General features: G+C 42.3%; 1 protein-coding gene across 1 annotated transcript; it reads right to left on the reverse strand.

Annotated features, from left to right (window-relative positions):
• Positions 1 to 7,656: 7,656 nt before the first annotated feature.
• LOC148185438 (uncharacterized) lies at positions 7,657 to 9,632 on the reverse strand. Its single transcript, XM_088074922.1, has 5 exons — positions 9,531 to 9,632; positions 9,241 to 9,434; positions 8,573 to 8,720; positions 8,277 to 8,481; positions 7,657 to 7,958 (listed from the first exon to the last, which is right to left on the reverse strand). Exons 1-5 carry the CDS (start codon positions 9,630 to 9,632, stop codon positions 7,657 to 7,659), a joined length of 951 nt encoding a protein of 316 aa, XP_087931048.1.
• Between the last annotated feature and the right edge of the window lie 10,726 nt (positions 9,633 to 20,358).

A 20,358-nucleotide genomic window follows, 5' to 3' on the forward strand; every position in this document is an offset into this window, starting at 1 on the left:
TGTCCTCATCTATATAGGCTACTGTTTAGGCTTGTCTTCTGATAGGTTGAATTCCCACTGTAGCCTGGATGCACTTTAATTTGTTGTGGTGCGGTATTTAGTTGTCTTTGCATGAATGACCTTTTTTTTTCTTGTGCTGTATTTGATTTCAATCTGTGTTTACTGTCCTCATTGAGAGTTTGTGTTTCTAATTGTTCAAAAAAAGGAAAAAAAAACCCAAACAAAAGTAACTTGGGGATACATTTTTATCTTATGTGTGAACATGTTACACTATAATGACGTGGCCGTAGCATTTGTGTTACTTTTAATAAATTGCATTTTTCATTCTATCCGGTTAAACAGGTCAGTGCCAGTAGTCTGTACATTACAGATGATGCAAACAGAGCCATTCTGCCAGAGGCAGCGGGGCATTTTTCCACCTTCGATCTTAACAATCGCATGCATTATGAGCTCCATGGAGAGCCAGAGCAAAGCCAGCCACCTGCAAGCAGAGCACCTCCACCCATTGCTGCTGTCCCCTCTTTTCGCTTCATGCACCGAGCCTCATCATCTTCTGCTTCTACGTCTAATGAAAGTGCAACTTCACATGGAATTCCACGAGCTGGTGCCAAGATCCCAGCAAAATCATTCCATAGCTACAGTACATACAATATGCAGCTGATCCCTGCTGCTAAACTTTTATCCTATGATATATTTACTGTTACAAAAAAGAACACTGCCTTCAAGTCAGACATTTAACCAGATTTTCTTTAAGGATGAACTCAATAGTGATTTTGAACCATCTGTGATTTATACCCAGGTCAGTCCATATTGGTGAAATAGTGAATGGCAAGCTCAGTACTTCCATGACAATGGCCATTCGCTTTTAGGAAGCCGAGGCAAATGTTGAAGGAAGAACTGCAAAGGTGCAGGCTGCCATAAACTCTGATGAGTCACTTACCCTAACAGACAGCCAAGGAAATGAAATCTTGGACTGCGAAGGCATAAGAAGTAAGTTGTATGATCAGAAATTGTTTGTGTGTTTTTTAATGAACTTTAAAGATTTGAAATACATTAAGTGAAGTTAATGTTGTCTGACTCTTTAGGTTCCAAGTACTGGATCTCAAACTCCAGGAAAGTCTATGCCATCACTGACTATGACTTTGTGGAGTTACAGAATGGAAGAAGAGCCAAAGTAAGGTCATACAACATTTGATGTGAAGATGAAATCATATCATTTTAAACAAAGCAAGTGTTAATTTGCAATAGCTGCAACCACATGATATGCACATTTCTGAAATGCAGGATGGTAGGGCCAGCCCAGCCTGCTCAGCCACCCTACATTTTGAAATTTCCAACACCCCTTTAGCCATTTCGACTTCACACACTTGACCTTCATGCCAAATTTCAGGTTCCTGCATCCACAAACACACACACACGCCACCATACCAGATTTCAGCCTCTAAGCTCGCAGCCCTAGTTAGTATTTAAACCTATTTTGGTAGAATTTGTTTGTGTTGATCCTGTATGAAGTCATTATGATTTGAGGCAGTTTGCCAAACTTACTGTATTTTGTCTGGAAAACTCCTAAGTTGATGCCTTTAATGAGTAAATATTCAGAAAGATTTTCAAACATTTGTTGGTGTGCACCATTGAGAAATCTTGAGTCTGTTATTTTTCTGTTAAGTCGAAGGTCCCAAGGTAGTTCAAAATCTCAAGACAGTTCAAGCCTAGAAGAAGTCATTAGTAACATTGAGCACCTGAAGCAAGCTGCTGAGAGCCTCCCTGACATCACCTCAACAATAAACCAGCTGTCTGAGCTTGTCAAGGCCAAAAGTGCAGCAGTAGCTGCTGCCTCTCTGCACCCTATTAAGGATGCCTTCACCTGTATGGTTTGTCGAGGTATGATTATGTAACAATACACAACAGAACACAATACAGCCTTCAGATAATATTCTTATTTTTATTCAAAGTAACCATTCATATCTGTTTTCTGCATATGTTTTCTTTGTTTAAACCTTACAGCTGTGATGAAGGAGCCCATGTTTTCCACCTGCTGTGAGTCTCTGCTTGGATGCCGTACATGTGTGGAGCATTGGCTGTTAACTTCAGATCTCTGTCTGAAATGCAGACAAGATGGGTTTGCCTCCAAGCTCAACCAGGTCAAGGGTCTTTCTGCTGTCTTGTACACAGTGTCTGCAGCTTTCCATGAAGAGGAGTAACCTATTCTGGATCTGCACTAAATGTTAAATCACATCAGCTACCTCTAAGCTGTCCTCCATGTAAGTTTATAAAGGGAATAGTTAAAACCGATTCAGATGCTACAGTCTGTACAGTATATCTGATTTTGAGCACAGCCTGGTTACATGAACAAAAAGAACTTTGAGAACTGTGAGATTGTAAGTGCCATTTGTTTATTTTAAAATTTGTAGTGCACTTTATGTACAGTTCAGTGTACTGTTTAACAGAGCGTTTACTGTGTGAAATAAATACTTTTCTAAAGAAAAAAATTCACAATGCATTTCACTGTAACAGGTCACACACATCTTCTGGTGATTGCAATAAGACACTTAACTGCATCTTTGAAAGGGCCATAGTTATTGTGAACCACATTTTGGTGTAGTGACAGCAAGTCAAAGTGGGAATTAAACTCAGTTTCAGCCATTTGTTGAGCTTCTTGAGAGGTGAAAGGGACACATCCAAAATGGATTCTCTTTTCAAGGCGGATCCCAACTCCTGCTGATACAGATAAGCTGCAACACCACCAACAGGCAGGAGATCCTCGGGAAGTTTGGCAGGACACCCTTCTTTAGCCAGCTCATTTGGGATTCCCTTACCTGCAAGACAGGGCAATGAGTAGTGAGATTGAAGGAATTACAGTGATGGGTCAAAACTTGAATGGCAAAATTGTTTGAGCAATCATCAGCATTTTAGAAATTTGAGTTGTCAATACTGAATTTGAACGTAATTTTGTGTTATTTTATTCTTGTTCAGATGTTTGAGGCCCATCTGTTTTTGAGAATACAGTTGAACTGCAAAACTCTTCTATATTCAAGAAAAAAAAAAAAGCTCTTGTGTCAGTATTGGCAGAGATCCAAATTCTGGGATTGGATGGGAGCTGAAAACATAATTGGATCTCTAGCAGAATCATACCAGGGATGCTGTGTGCATTCCATGCTTCTACGACATTTGTGAGGCCAATCCTAGCCATCTGGCAGGTGAGGTTTGATCATAATACATTGATAAGTTGTCCTCCATATCCAGTTCTTCCTTGTCCAACAGCTGTACCAAAGCCCACTTCAATGGATAGCTGACTCCAGCACTCACCTCAACCCACATTCTCTCTATCACATGGTTCTGTGTGGGTTTTAAGGACAGTGTCAGTCTGCATGCTCTCATTAGAAGTATGCATCAATTCCAAGACACCAGGACAGCTTGACACACTTACCCTTGTAGAAGGTGTCTGAATGTAGGGCTGCCTTTGAAGATTGTGTCTGTGCTCTGCCAGCATTTCCTGGATGAATAACATCAGGTAAAACTCTCTCCCACAGTCAACTCTGACCTGGTCCCATAGTCCATAGGAAAGCACAGCAGGTCTGAGAATAAACAAACAAAAAATATGACCTTTTATATCAAATTAACTCTCCTGTTGTTAGGGGAAGAAGGAAAAGAGAGGAAGGGAGGAAAGGAAAGAAGGATGAAATAAAGAAGGAAAGGGAGGAAGGAAAGAGGGGGGTATCAAAGGAGGAAGGAAAGAGAGAAGGAGGAGGGAATGAAAGAAGGATAAAGGAGGAAGGTGAGATGAAAGAAAGCATTATGGGACGTCTAGTGTAACAATCCTACCATTACACCTCCTCCTTTTAGCTAAAGTCATACTCATTTTCAACCAAACAACAATAAAGCATTTGACAGCTTGTATGAACATTAATGTACTGTATACTCATTTCAACATAAACATTGTAATGCTTCTCCGTTTTCTTTCTGTTAACACCATAAACACAAACTGTCTCAGAACTGCATAAACAGCATTTTGAACATTCGTTTTGTCACTTAAACAAACAGGTGTCCTCTATTTCACCAATCTAGCCTATAAGGAGGTCTTACAACTTGTCCAAACCGTGGAAAGAAATCTGTAGCTCTAAGGTGACTCCTGTTTCTTCTTAGAAAACCTGTCAGTCTCAACCATGTAAGATCTGGGATTACTGGCAGGTCTAACTACTGCTCCTGTAGTTCCTTCTGTAATAATCCAAACTTTCTGTCCCAGTTGTTAGTTTTGGAAGTGGTCTGGTGCAGTGGTTCAGGTTGTAGTGTTTTGCCTGCCTCACCTCCCTCCTCATCCTTCTTTGTAAACCTTGCAAGTCTGGTCACTTAGGATCCAGCTTGGGTGTGGGCTGAGGTAGAGGTGTGCAGGTTTCTCCCCATTAGCAGCTGAGCTGGCGAGGATCCATGTTCCACCGGGATGCCTCTGTACACCAGCAGTGCTCTGTTGAAGTCATTGTCCTTTTTCCCCACAAGTCCTTGATGATATGAACAGTGTGTTTAGCCTCCCCTTTGGCCTGGGGGTACCAGGGGCTGTTCGTGATGTGCCTGAACTGGTACTCCTTCGCAAACTGCTTGAACTGTTCTGATGAAAACTGCGGTCCGTTATCTGATATCACAGTCTCTGCAGTTCCATGTCTAGCAAAGGCCTCTTTAACAGCACTGATAGTGACCTCTGCCGACATGTATTTGAGTTGTCCTACTTCAATATATCTTGAGAAAAAGTCAATGATCAAAAGGTACTGTTTCTTTGACCACTCAAACAGATCCATGCCTACCTTCTGCCATGGGCGGTGTGGAAGTGGAGTGGGTAACAGTGGTTCACGGTTCTGTAGTCTGTATTTTTGACATGTTTCACACTTGTCCACCATTTGGCCTATCTGTGCTGCGATGCGGGCCACCAGACTGACTCCTTGGCTCGAGCCCAGCATTTCGAGATCCCTTGATGGCCTTCGTGCAGACGCTGCAGAACGTCTCCTCTCAGAGGTGATGGTATCACAAGTCTGTCTCCTTTCATGAGAAACGTCATACAGATTTGGAGAAAAAAAGTCAACTTCATAGATAACAGTGTAAATATACATAGATATTTTTGGGAGTCAAAGTCATAAGTATTGAAATGTCCTCATCTATATAGGCTACTGTTTAGGCTTGTCTTCTGATAGGTTGAATTCCCACTGTAGCCTGGATGCACTTTAATTTGTTGTGGTGCGGTATTTAGTTGTCTTTGCATGAATGACCTTTTTTTTTTTTCTTGTGCTGTATTTGATTTCAATCTGTGTTTACTGTCCTCATTGAGAGTTTGTGTTTCTAATTGTTCAAAAAAAGGAAAAAAAAACCCAAACAAAAGTAACTTGGGGATACATTTTTATCTTATGTGTGAACATGTTACACTATAATGACGTGGCCGTAGCATTTGTGTTACTTTTAATAAATTGCATTTTTCATTCTATCCGGTTAAACAGGTCAGTGCCAGTAGTCTGTACATTACAGATGATGCAAACAGAGCCATTCTGCCAGAGGCAGCGGGCATTTTTCCACCTTCGATCTTAACAATCGCATGCATTATGAGCTCCATGGAGAGCCAGAGCAAAGCCAGCCACCTGCAAGCAGAGCACCTCCACCCATTGCTGCTGTCCCTCTTTTCGCTTCATGCACCGAGCCTCATCATCTTCTGCTTCTACGTCTAATGAAAGTGCAACTTCACATGGAATTCCACGAGCTGGTGCCAAGATCCCAGCAAAATCATTCCATAGCTACAGTACATACAATATGCAGCTGATCCCTGCTGCTAAACTTTTATCCTATGATATATTTACTGTTACAAAAAAAAGAACACTGCCTTCAAGTCAGACATTTAACCAGATTTTCTTTAAGGATGAACTCAATAGTGATTTTGAACCATCTGTGATTTATACCCAGGTCAGTCCATATTGGTGAAATAGTGAATGGCAAGCTCAGTACTTCCATGACAATGGCCATTCGCTTTTCGGAAGCTGAGGCAAATGTTGAAGGAAGAACTGCAAAGGTGCAGGCTGCCATAAACTCTGATGAGTCACTTACCCTAACAGACAGCCAAGGAAATGAAATCTTGGACTGCGAAGGCATAAGAAGTAAGTTGTATGATCAGAAATTGTTTGTGTGTTTTTTAATGAACTTTAAAGATTTGAAATACATTAAGTGAAGTTAATGTTGTCTGACTCTTTAGGTTCCAAGTACTGGATCTCAAACTCCAGGAAAGTCTATGCCATCACTGACTATGACTTTGTGGAGTTACAGAATGGAAGAAGAGCCAAAGTAAGGTCATACAACATTTGATGTGAAGATGAAATCATATCATTTTAAACAAAGCAAGTGTTAATTTGCAATAGCTGCAACCACATGATATGCACATTTCTGAAATGCAGGATGGTAGGGCCAGCCCAGCCTGCTCAGCCACCCTACATTTTGAAATTTCCAACACCCCCTTTTAGCCATTTCGACTTCACACACTTGACCTTCATGCCAAATTTCAGGTTCCTGCATCCACAAACACACACACACGCCACCATACCAGATTTCAGCCTCTAAGCTCGCAGCCCTAGTTAGTATTTAAACCTATTTTGGTAGAATTTGTTTGTGTTGATCCTGTATGAAGTCATTATGATTTGAGGCAGTTTGCCAAACTTACTGTATTTTGTCTGGAAAACTCCCAAGTTGATGCCTTTAATGAGTAAATATTCAGAAAGATTTTTAAACATTTGTTGGTGTGCACCATTGAGAAATCTTGAGTCTGTTATTTTTCTGTTAAGTCGAAGGTCCCAAGGTAGTTCAAAATCTCAAGACAGTTCAAGCCTAGAAGAAGTCATTAGTAACATTGAGCACCTGAAGCAAGCTGCTGAGAGGCTCCCTGACATCACCTCAACAATAAACCAGCTGTCTGAGCTTGTCAAGGCCAAAAGTGCAGCAGTAGCTGCTGCCTCTCTGCACCCTATTAAGGATGCCTTCACCTGTATGGTTTGTCGAGGTATGATTATGTAACAATACACAACAGAACACAATACAGCCTTCAGATAATATTCTTATTTTTTATTCAAAGTACCCATTCATATCTGTTTTCTGCATATGTTTTCTTTGTTTAAACCTTACAGCTGTGATGAAGGAGCCCATGTTTTCCACCTGCTGTGAGTCTCTGCTTGGATGCCGTACATGTGTGGAGCATTGGCTGTTAACTTCAGATCTCTGTCTGAAATGCAGACAAGATGGGTTTGCCTCCAAGCTCAACCAGGTCAAGGGTCTTTCTGCTGTCTTGTACACAGTGTCTGCAGCTTTCCATGAAGAGGAGTAACCTATTCTGGATCTGCACTAAATGTTAAATCACATCAGCTACCTCTAAGCTGTCCTCCATGTAAGTTTATAAAGGGAATAGTTAAAACCGATTCAGATGCTACAGTCTGTACAGTATATCTGATTTTGAGCACAGCCTGGTTACATGAACAAAAAGAACTTTGAGAACTGTGAGATTGTAAGTGCCATTTGTTTATTTTAAAATTTGTAGTGCACTTTATGTACAGTTCAGTGTACTGTTTAACAGAGCTTTTACTGTGTGAAATAAATACTTTTCTAAAGAAAAAAATTCACAATGCATTTCACTGTAACAGGTCACACACATCTTCTGGTGATTGCAATAAGACACTTAACTGCATCTTTGAAAGGGCCATAGTTATTGTGAACCACATTTTGGTGTAGTGACAGCAAGTCAAAGTGGGAATTAAACTCAGTTTCAGCCATTTGTTGAGCTTCTTGAGAGGTGAAAGGGACACATCCAAAAATGGATTCTCTTTTCAAGGCGGATCCCAACTCCTGCTGATACAGATCAGCTGCAACACCACCAACAGGCAGGAGATCCTCGGGAAGTTTGGCAGGACACCCTTCTTTAGCCAGCTCATTTGGGATTCCCTTACCTGCAAGACAGGGCAATGAGTAGTGAGACTGAAGGAATTACAGTGATGGGTCAAAACTTGAATGGCAAAATTGTTTGAGCAATCATCAGCATTTTAGAAATTTGAGTTGTCAATACTGAATTTGAACGTAATTTTGTGTTATTTTATTCTTGTTCAGATGTTTCGAGGCCCATCTGTTTTTGAGAATACAGTTGAACTGCAAAACTCTTCTATATTCAAGAAAAAAAAAAAAAGCTCTTGTGTCAGTATTGGCAGAGATCCAAATTCTGGGATTGGATGGGAGCTGAAAACATAATTGGATCTCTAGCAGAATCATACCAGGGATGCTGTGTGCATTCCATGCTTCTACGACATTTGTGAGGCCAATCCTAGCCATCTGGCAGGTGAGGTTTGATACGCAATACTTTGATAAGTTGTCCTCCATATCCAGTTCTTCCTGGTCCAACAGCTGTACCAAAGCCGTCTTCAATGGGTAGTTGACTCGCGCATTCACCTCAACCCACATTCTCTCTATCACATGGTTCTGTGTGGGTTTTAAGGACAGTGTCAGTCTGCATGCTCTCATTAGAAGTATGCATCAATTCCAAGACACCAGGACAGCTTGACACACTTACCCTTGTAGAAGGTGTCTGAATGTAGGGCTGCCTTTGAAGATTGTGTCTGTGCTCTGCCAGCATTTCCTGGATGAATAACATCAGGTAAAACTCTCTCCCACAGTCAACTCTGACCTGGTCCCATAGTCCATAGGAAAGCACAGCAGGTCTGAGAATAAACAAACAAAAAATATGACCTTTTATATCAAATTAACTCTCCTGTTGTTAGGGGAAGAAGGAAAAAAGAGAGGAAGGGAGGAAAGGAAAGAAGGATGAAATAAAGAAGGAAAGGGATGAAGGAAAGAGGGGGGTATCAAAGGAGGAAGGAAAGAGAGAAGGAGGAGGGAATGAAAGAAGGATAAAGGAGGAAGGTGAGATGAAAGAAATGAAGCAAGAAGGAAAGAAGGAAAAAGAAAGGATAGAAAAGAAGAAGGCGGGAGGGAAGGGAGAAGGAGGTATGAAAGGAGGAAAAAGGGATGCAGGGGAAGGAGGATGGAGGAAGGAAAGAACAGTCAAAATAGATTGGGTCAATTTGACCCAAGAGGACAACAGGAGAGTCAAACAGTATTAACCCATAGATCCCTAAAGTGACCATTTCTAAAACAAAGGCACAAAAAAATATTTTTGTCAAAATTGAATGATAGCAATAGTTACACTATAGCAATAAAACACTAGTTAGATTATTTTACCTGTACACTTCTTCATAAATGATGATGTTGTTCTTTACTGGCATGGTGGAGTGACTGACAACCTTCTTACTGAAACCATCGATAGCCATAACACGGGTCACCCCAAACATAACAAGCTTTTCATTTTGATCGACATGCAGCTTGTGGCCCATATATTCAGCATTGTAGGCTACAGGGTTCAGATTTTTGGCACCCTAAAATATAAAAAATAAATACATTTTAAAAATCCTGTAATGGTAGAGTCCATGTTTGATTAAAATGCAGAAAAGGACAACACTAATTGATCTTACTCGCTGTCTTTCAGTGTGATAGGGTTGATGAACACTTCTCAAAATTTTGCCCACTCTGCCCTCTGAAGCTTTAACTCCTTTTGTGGAGAGATGTCCAGTCATCATTTGAACTCTATAGAATGCATAATACATAGAGTCACAAACTGCATGGAAAGATTGTGATGATTATGACAATTAAAACATTAGTGTCAGTCCTGTTGTGCTTTCCTTTGTAACGTTATGGACTATGGGAGCAGGTGAGAGTTTTATATTGCATTATTCATCCAAGAAAAGATGGCACAAAGTCAGTCTTCAAAAGCTAGCTTATTATCTACACCTACACCCTTGAGCACAACCATGTGATAGCCTACGTGTTTCTATGCTTACCTGTGATCAAGTTTTTATAGGGGTATCATTCATTTATACACTTTAAAAAAAAAAAAAACTGTGATCATGTACGGTGGATAATTAAAAAAAAAAAAAACAGTCTTACCTCAGCAATACCTTGAGCGACTTCAACTGCAAGTTGGCTATCAGGACAAAAGTCCCTGACAAGCCCGTGCTCAGCGCACCACCTCCACACATTCCTCTCTGAAAAACCACGTCTCCTTCCAAACTGGGTACATAACGCAGTAGCGACATCACAACAGGACATTCCATTTCTTCTATTTTCCACAAGAAAATCTGCATATCCATCCAGAGACATATTTAAAAGTGTGAGCCCGGTGGGTCTGAGTTTTCTGACGCCCTCTGATGACGTGCCCTCTCTTTCTGGCTAGCTCGTGGTACAACTTCCGGGTCACGGAACCAAAATGAACAGGAAATCGAGAATAAGTTTTCCACGGGTGTATTTTAATTGTGATTTCCATTTACAAACACACCTAATTAAATCGGATAACGGATAATGGATAATGTATTACGGCCCGTTTTCCGTTTTTCATTTTGTATTATCACAGAAAAAAGCGGAAACGGTTTATTTTTCGTTTTATTTTGAAATCTCAAAATAGGAAAATGAATGGTCATGACGACAAGGAACAATAATGACAGATGCAAGAATTTACAACAGTATTAACGGTGGAAGCAGGCAGGAAACGAGTGAGTAAAAAAGAGGAAAAGAAAAAATAAATAAATAATTAGAGAGAGAAAAAAAAAAAATAAAATAGAATAAAGTAAATAATAAAAAACAAATAAATAAACAAAAGAACCCCTATCCACACACACACACACACACACACACACACACACACACACACACACACACAGACACACACAGACACAATATGAATGAACAGGAGGGCAGAATAGATCACAGCTGCCTAGTCAGAGTTTAGTGTTTTACTTTGTTGCTTTGCTTTGATTCAAAAGCACATTGAGGTGTTCTTTTTTTTTCTAAACTGTTTATTCAATACAAACACCAATTAACTGATCCTTTTGATTATGTTTAGGATGTGGGGTAAGATGATGACACTGGTGCTTGTGGCCCTGGAGATTCTGCTGAGCTACAAGATCATGTTGATGGGAACCGCATGAAGGCATGGTCAAGTTTCTGTGTGATCTGAATGAACACAGTACGACAAACAGTAATGCATTGTTTGTTTGCATTCTATTACTTTTACATTCTACAGTTACATTCCAACATTCTAAAACGGTAATATTCTACAGTCACATGAACAGTCTAGAACTATAAGATTCTACAGTTACATCAACATTCTACAACTGTAACATTATAAAGATACATCATAACATTCTAGAACTGTAACGTTCTACAGTGAAAGCAACATTCTACAACTGTAACATTGTGTATGTAGATGTAGCTTAACAGCAACATTCTAGAATATTAACATTCTACAGTTACATCATAACATTCTAGAACTTTAACATTCGACACTTACATCATAACATTCTATTACTTTTACGTTCCACAGTTACATCATAACATTCTAGAACTGCAACATTCTTCAGTCACATCAACATTCTAGAACTGTGACATTCTACAGTTACATCATAACATTCTAGAACTGTAACATTCTAAAGATAAATCATAACATTCGAGAACTGTAACATTCTACAGTTACAGTCCAACATTCTAAAACTGTAATATTTTACAGTCACATGAACAGTCTAGAACTATAACATTCCACAGTTACATCATAACATTGTAGAACTGTAACATTCTACAGTAACAGCAACATTCTACAACTGTAACATTCTAGTTACATCATTACATTCTAGAACTTTAACATTCTACACTTACATCATAACATTCTATCACTTTTACATTCCACGGTTATAGCATAACATTCTAGAACTGTAACATTCTACAGTAACAGCAACATTCTACAACTGTGACATTCTAGTTACATCATAACATTCTAGAACTTTAACATTCCACAGTAACATCATAACATTCTAGAACTGTAACATTCTTCAGGTACATCAACATTCTAGAACTGTGACATTCTACAGTAACATCAACATTCTTGAACTGTAACATTCTACAGTTACATCATAACATTCTAGAACTGTAACATTCTACACTGACATCATAACATTCTGGAACTGTAACATTCTACAGATACATCATAAAATATGTAGAACTGTGACATTCTACAGTTACATAAACATTCTAGAACTGTAACATTCTACACTGACATCATATAGTGTTGGGCAATTAACGCCGTTAACGTGCTGCGTTAACGCTGGATTCTTATCGCGCGATAAGGAAATTATAACAATAAATAAATAAGTTATTAGAGAGAGAAAAAAAAATAGAATAAAGTAAATAATAAAAAAAAAATAAACAAACAAACAAAAGAACCCCCCACAAAAAAACACAGACTGCATAACTTACCCAGCATAACCCTGACATGGATAACATCCATATTTGTAACTGTTGTACGTGTGTGATTGTATAACAGTTGTGTGCTGTGTGTGTGTGTGTGTGTGTGTGTGTGTGTGCGCGTGTGTGTGTGTGTGTGTGTCTGTGTCTGTGTGTGTCTGTGTGTGAGGGTTTGTCATTGGATGTAGTAGATTTGTAGTTGATTTGGGGGCGTAACAACACCCCAAAACTCCCAGGGGCAAGCAGGCCAAGACCCAAGCCACCAGAGCACGCAAATGCCGTCCAGAACATGATAGACCCAACACCACGTGCCCCAGAGACAGCCACGCGCCCCACCCAAGGGGAACAAGCAAGGGAGCACAGAGGGCAACACCCCGGCCGGGGAAGCCCAGAGAGGGACAAGGGACAGGAGGCCGCCTGGCCCAGCCCAAGGCCACCAACCCCGGCACGATCTGAGCCCACAGCCACAGGGCCCCACCAACCCGAGACCCGCCTGACCCCGGGCGGGAGCCCACACACCAGAGAGGCCAGAGTCCCCCCAACCCTCGGCCCCAACGGGGCGGGCCACGGCCCACCATGACGACCCAGCCCACCGCCCCCAGGCCAACCCATATACCCCGTGGGGAAGACGGCGGGGGGCCACAGCGGCCCCCCACCCCCACCCCAGCCAGGGGCGAAACCCCAGGGAGACCAGGGAGAGCAGGCCCCCAGCCCAGCCAGAAGCCAAACCCTCCACAGGCGCAGACGGGGTCCAGACCATCCCAGAGCTACCCAAACCACCGGCAGGGCAACCGCCACACAGCAGCAGGGTCCAAGCAACCACCCAGCCCAGTCCCGCACAGAGAGGCCGACCACCAACCCAGAGCCACCGCGACACCCCCTGCAGCAGAACTGACGCCACTCCCCAGACCACAGACCCCGTCCAGCCCTGCAGGGCCAGGGACGGAGGCAGTGGGAAACCCCACCCGCCCCTGCCGACCCCCCGTCCAACATGGATGCAGGGTGTATGCATGTTAAGGTGTGTGTATGTAGATGTAGGGTAACAGCAACATTCTAGAACATTAACATTCTACAGTTACATCATAACATTCTAGAACTGTAACTATGGGGTAAGGTTACTGTCAAAAGTTTCATGCGTGTACCCATAAAAATCGTGCACGTATGCACGCAGTCTGTAGTTGTGCATAAATAAAAAAATTGTAAACTCTTAGATTATATATAGATTATCTAAGATTATTATAGATTTTGCAGTGTATAAATTATCTGTGAGAATGCAACTCATAAAGTTACAACTTTCCAAAATTACAAATATGGATTGCAGTGTACGGACGTACGCTTTCTTCAGAATGAATACGAATCTGACAAGTGTGAAATAACTGTCAAAACTACGTCACAAGGTCACAGGCATTATGTATCGAGTGGAAGATAACATCGATTCCACAAACTGCGAGGTGTCAGAAATTGATCGTGGGTTCATGGCGCCAAGATGGCGAACGACGTGGACACAGCAAGGAGTCAGGTAATGTTAATCACTTTTGACTTTGTTCTAACATGATATCCGCAAAAATTACAGAGTCGGCAATGAAGCGGCTTTACTTTCGTTGATGTAGTCTTTGTTTCTAATTCACGTAACTTCATCGGTTTCTTTGTGCTAGGTGCAGTTAGCCGATATACTCAACACGGCACACAGTCTAGTGTCCATGTTGACCAGCAGGTTAAGTTCTGCAGGGAATGTCAGGCCAGTTACACAGGGAAATACATCACAGCCTGCTGAGGGACAGAGAGGTCAATCACAGACATCTCAGCTGCCAGGTCCACAAGCAAGGTGTCCCCAGCGCAATGGCTCCGGAGTGTCAATGCGCCAGGAAATGGCTAGGTATGTTTGTCATGTAGCTGCAGCGCTGGCTCTGATCTTGATGACAAGGTAATACAGAGCCGAGGAGGATTTCTTGCCGAAGTTTGGCTCCGGACAACTCAGAGCTGAGTCAGGAAAGAGGAGTGCTCACAGAGCTAACTAACATTAGCGACAGCGGCTACATTTAGCTGTCGGCGCTAACTAATGTCAGCGACGACGGCTGCATTTAGCTGCAGTTAGCTCTCAGTTCAGTAATGAAGCTGCTGCAGTCAGTCACCAGGAATCACCTCGGTACTGTAATGATCTCTGTCATCGCTGTTGAAGGCTGTGTGTTGCTGCGGTCTGGAGTTATTCATTGTAAACGTGCTGTTTGTTAGCATGTCTGACTGTGAACTGCTAATCTGGCAAGATGTAAACCCATGTTTGCACAAACAAACTCCAAAATACTATCAAAATTGTCTACAAAACAGTTGTCGCGTCCTGTTCTTCGACTTCTCCAGTGCCTTTAATACCATCCAGCCCAGACTGTTGAAGGCCAAACTGGAGGACATGCAGGTGGACGCCTCCCTGGTCACATGGATGGGTGACTTCCTGACAGGCAGACCGCAGTTTGTGAAACTGCAGAGCTGCGTGTCTGAGCGACTGACCAGCAACGTCGGGGCCCCCCAGGGAACGGTGCTGTCCCCTTCCTCTTCACCGCCTACACTGCTGACTTCAAGTACTGCACAGGGACGAGTACAGGGACCTGGTGGACCGCTTTGTCAGGTGGTGTGGGAGAATCACCTGCAGCTGAATGTGACAAAGACTAAAGAGATGGTGGTGGACTTCAGGAGGAACAGGCCCCACCCTCTCCTGTCTGCATCAGTGGGACTGATGTGGAAATTGTCACATCATACAAGTACCTGGGCGTCCTTCTGGACAACAAACTGGAGTGGTCCACCAACACTGAGGCAGCCTACAAGAAGGGCCTGAGTCGGCTTTACTTCCTGAGGAGACTCAGGTCCTTCAATGTCTGCAACAGGATGCTCCTGATGTTTTATCAGTCTGTTGTTGTGAGCACCATCTTCTTTGCTGTGGTGTGCTGGGGGGGCAGGCATCAAGGCAAAGGATGCAAACAGACTGAACAAACTGATCAGGAAGGCAGAGGTTGTACCTGGAAAGAAAAATGTTCCTCATAACTTTCTCTATTTGTTTTCAATTAAAGCTGCAGTAATATTCACTTTTTTAAAAAATAAGTTACCTTATTAGCTTGTGATTTGTGTCTTTCCAGAACTCCAGCGGCGTCAACTCTGTGCAACGACTCTTTGATGCGTTCCCACTGAACTCTGTGTCCATCTGCTTGCAGGCAACCTTTTACTATTCTGTATCCCACATTTGGTAGTCTGTTTTTATTGACAACACAGCATTGTCAAGCTCTGTGTCAGACATGGTGCTGTAAGAAGCTCTTGTTGACAACCCAAGTTCACGCATGCGTCTGAAGATTGTAGATTCACTGACTCCCAGCAGGTGTGCAATACACGACACTGTCAATCAGCTGGGTGAGCAGGTCTTCAGAAACCTTTAATCTGGGCCGCCCCCCCTCCACTGCTCACTTCTGTAATAAGAGCAAGGGGTTTCTCTGGAGAAAGGGCTGCGGTAATTTTTGTCTGAAGACTCAGAAGACACTCCACAACATCTGTTGGTATGCGAAGGACAGTTGATGCAGACGTCCAAATAAGCAACACAAATATCTTTTATTAACCAGTATCACCCACTGGGGTACTGTTCACACAGGGATGTCAAACGCATTTTTAATGTTTTATCTCATTCATTGCCTTTTTCAAATAATAATGACTTTTTATTGGATATTTTTGAGTTTGTCTCATAATTTCGAATCTTTACATTAATCACATTTTATCATAATTTTGAATAAGAAAACCATAATTATAACTTTTTATGTCAAATTCATTGCTTATTATTATTACTATTATCTTATTTGCTTATTCTGGTCAAATATTCTTAATCCATGGGTTTCATGTGATGTCACAAAGCAGACACAGCGCCATCTGTAGGACCAAATGTCAACATGTGGTCAATATTCTGTATATATGTTGTATCAATATGCAGTCCCATCTTCATGCACTGTAATCCAGGGGTGTGTTGGTGTGACACTGAGGCTTTGTGAATCCTTCCCCTGCAAGGTAATGCACACAAATAGTAATAGTAATAGGTTCACTAGGTCACAACATGTGGTTTAAGATATTATGTTTACATTACTGACATGATTACTGAAATAACTGATTGCAGTTATTAATCAGACCCCAGGTATTCAGACTGCAGGTATTAGTCAGACTCGAACTGGGCCAAAACAATACACTTTCATGTAATATTGCTTAATTAACAAACTGCTGCTGAACCTTCCTGTGATGGAGGAAAGTTTGTTGTCATCGAGATGAAATACTTTCAGATCATTAACCATCCTGAGGTGAAGTACCGGTAGGCTTTGGTGCTCTTGAATGCTTTGAGGGACTCCTCGGTGTACGGAGAAGGATTGTGGACTAGACAGATGTAAATGAAAGCGTCAACTTTGGCAAAACTCCCGCAGATGTAAGAGGAGTTAGCAGTTCACTGCTGACAGGTACTGAGGAGGCAGAGCACAGTGGTCCTAAAGATGGCCGCCACAACAAAAATGTCACGTGACTGAAACCCATGGATACTAAAATTTCTTAGGTTTGGTGTTTGCTGTTCCACCATCAAGTTTCAGAATTTAGGCCTCTCGTTTGACAATGTTTGGGCGGTGCTGATACAGACGGGCCTCTCAGCACCCCCACTGTGACTGATTTCCAGCGGCCCCGAATGACTGCTTGCTAACAAAAATCTACAATTGAGATTCAAACGGCTAAATCGAGGAAACACTGCTAAACTAGGTTAACCATGACCCAGTTGGTCTAAAACACGCCATCTGGGTACTTACCCTCACCAATATAAGACAGAAGTGAACTTTGAGTCAGTTGCCGAAACCAATGTAGTAAGAAAATTATATTAAAACAATCTGATGTAAATTACGTACCCGACTTTGCTCCAAATCCCTTGCATCCGCCATCTTTCACGCAGCAACGAAAGTAAAGCCGCTTCATTGCCGACTCTGTAATTTTTTGCGGATATCATGTTAGAAGAAAGTAAAAAGTGATTAACATTACCTGACTCCTTGCTGTGTCCACGTCGTTCGCCATCTTGGCGCCATGAACCCACGATCAAATTTCTGACACCTGCGCAGTTTGTAGAATCGATGTTATCTTCCACTCGATACATAATGCCTGTGACCTTGTGACGTAGTTTTGACAGTTATTTCACACTTGTCAGATTCGTGTTCATTCTGAAGAAAGCGTACGTCCGTAAACTGCAATCAGTATTTGTAATTTTGGAAAGTTGTAACTTTATGAGTGACATCTCACAGATAATTTATACACTGCATATTCTATAATAATCTTAGATAATCTATCTATAATCTAAGAGTTTACAATTTTTTTATTTATGCACAACTACAGACTAACACGCACACATTTTTTAATACGTGCACGATTTTTATGTGTACACGCATGAAACTTTTGACAGTAACCTTACCCCATAGTACTTCATCAGCGATGCAGCCAGTGTTTTTCCATCCCTGCTTCTTTATCCAAGCCTCGAGACGATCTCTTGTTGGCGCACGCCGACTGAATTGTGCTGTCAAAATAAATAACAAAAGTTTTGTTAGTCATGAATACAATCATTGAAAACTTTGAATAGTGCAATCATTTTTGCTTGAAAATAATGTGAAATATGGTCAGAAAACTACTTACAGCGGACATGTTCAACACGCATTTCAAACTGCTTCCTCCTCCAGTATGTGTAAAGTTTCCGCTCAGATTCTTCAGACACATCCTTGCGGTGTTTCACGTGTGGCCCTTTCCCAGACAGTGACAGAGGGTACGTTTTCAGTAGGGTTTCAAATGCGGTGAAGAATTTGACCTTCTCATTATCAGCAGGGAGCCTTGGCAGACAGATCACTGGCTGTTTGGTTGGAGACTCTTGGACAGCATGGCTGGAACAGGCATCAGAAAGCTCACATCCAGTACCTTCCCCAGAAGCCTCAGCACTACATGAAACAAAAGAAATTACTGAGATTATAAGAAAAACATTAGACTCTCAGATTGTCTAAATATAGATTATGGTGTGTTTGGTTATGTTTGCATTGTGTTGGCAAATATAAAACATGCTCACCTTGAAACTTTGCTCATCGTGATCAACAGCTGAGAAGTCTTCACAATGACGTCACGTTGCTTCATGCGGAAATGCTTCTCAGCAGTCGCACTCGAATGGGTCAGGTAATCGGCCACCAGTGACTTCTGACCTTCCGGCAAGTACTGAGCTGCCGTCTCGAATGCTCTGCGCGCCATCTGGCTGGTCACGCACGGGAGATCGTATCTAAAATGCAAGTTTGAACAGTATGTTAGAAATGTATCGAGACATCTCATCTGAGACGGTGATGAACGGCACATGAGCAGAGAGGGGAAATGATTCACTTACTTTTGCTGCAGCCGCATCAGGTCATTAGAGGGGTTGTGAATTGGCTTCCCTGTGGAGGAGACAAAGAACATCCAAAAAGCGGCGGTTAGAGAGCCTGAGCCCGGATCCACGCGCTCCACGCGCTCTTGATCGGCCTCCATCAGAGGTTGAGTTGTTGTCGGCAGGACGGACACACCGGCGAAGGTTAGTCACAGTGGACAGTACTGTCTACGGTTAGCGGGTATGAGACCAAATCTATCTATGATCAAAAGTTAAAAATATCCATTAAAAAAAAAAATCTTATAAACAGCAATTACTCTCCATTTAATGTCAAAAAGATATGTCATATGACCTAGAAAAAAATAATATATATATGTGCAATCAAAGGCATACTCTTCCCTCTGAAGTGATGGTCGTGCAGATGACCACGCGGCGCAGTAGCAGCGACTCCCTCCTCTGTGTTTTGTTCCTACTGTAGTTTGGACGCTCCCTCCATTGGAGCGGCAGACTTACCCTCTGTTTCTCTGACTGTTCCACCAACCGGTTATTCTGGTGACAGTGGATTACGACGGTCGACAAGGTCGAATGCTGGCCAGCACCCCAACATCCATCACCTCCCGAGGCCTGTAGGGGCCGCAGCATCTGGGGTTGAAAATCCTTCTGGCTCAGTGCCGAACGCTGTTACCGCACTCTTTAGGCCGTGGAGCTAGTTGGGTGATCCTTTGGATTAGTTGTTCATCGTCGGGCGACGCAATTGATGGGGGTAGAATGTAGCAGTATGGCTGTAGCTGTGCGGTGTCTTAATTCGGGCCGCAGGGTCAGCATGTCTCTGCTGGGGGCGCAGTCTATAAAGGTGGGTGGTTGTGCCCTGGGAGCTCTCTTTCCTCGAAGCTTCCACCAGTAGCTTCACCTGATCGCCTCGCGGCCCGATCGCTCGGCTCGCCGATCCCGGGTATGTGCAGTGCTGCATGGTTCTGTGTGCTTTTCATAAAGTTTTGCGGTCATCATCAACATTGGCTCTTGTCAATCTTATCTAGTTTCTTTTTCTTTACTATTGTGTTGCATGTGTATTGGGGTTTAGTTACTTCTGATAGTTGTTGCTTTATTTTTTTTGCTTTATGTTTGGGTTGTTTTGCATGTTCGTTTTGGTTTACGTATTCTGGATTATCTTTCTTTGGTTGAGACGCCACCACGCCCGGTCGTTGGAGGTGTTGCAGGATGATTATTGCCTCGAGGTAGTACACCACAAAGATGGCCTGGGCAGGCTCCAGGGTGCCAGAACAACTGTCAGACAGCTCTTTCATAATCTCCAAAAGTGCGGCTTGGCCCTCACCGGCACAGCTCGGCAGTCACCCGGTGTTAATTGTTGCTCGTCAATCAACATGTTATACCTATGAGAAAAAAAAAAAATCAACTGTGTTAAGAAATCATATTGCAGCAGGGAGAGAGAGGACTGCCAGTTCTGTAGTGTAATCCATTTACATGGGGACAAACACTTAAATTTACCTCTTCCGGGCGATCTCTTTGCTGACTTGCTTGGATGTGACTTTCTGCAGAGAACCAATGAAATCAATGAAATGCTTGCACTCTGTATGCAGTGCCTCATCCTCATGCCTCAGGTTTTTGGA

This window comes from Plectropomus leopardus, unplaced genomic scaffold (assembly GCF_026936395.1).
Source record: "Plectropomus leopardus strain MGB_pleo_1.0 unplaced genomic scaffold, ASM2693639v1 Contig25, whole genome shotgun sequence".
Taxonomy (NCBI): Eukaryota; Metazoa; Chordata; class Actinopteri; order Perciformes; family Serranidae; genus Plectropomus; species Plectropomus leopardus.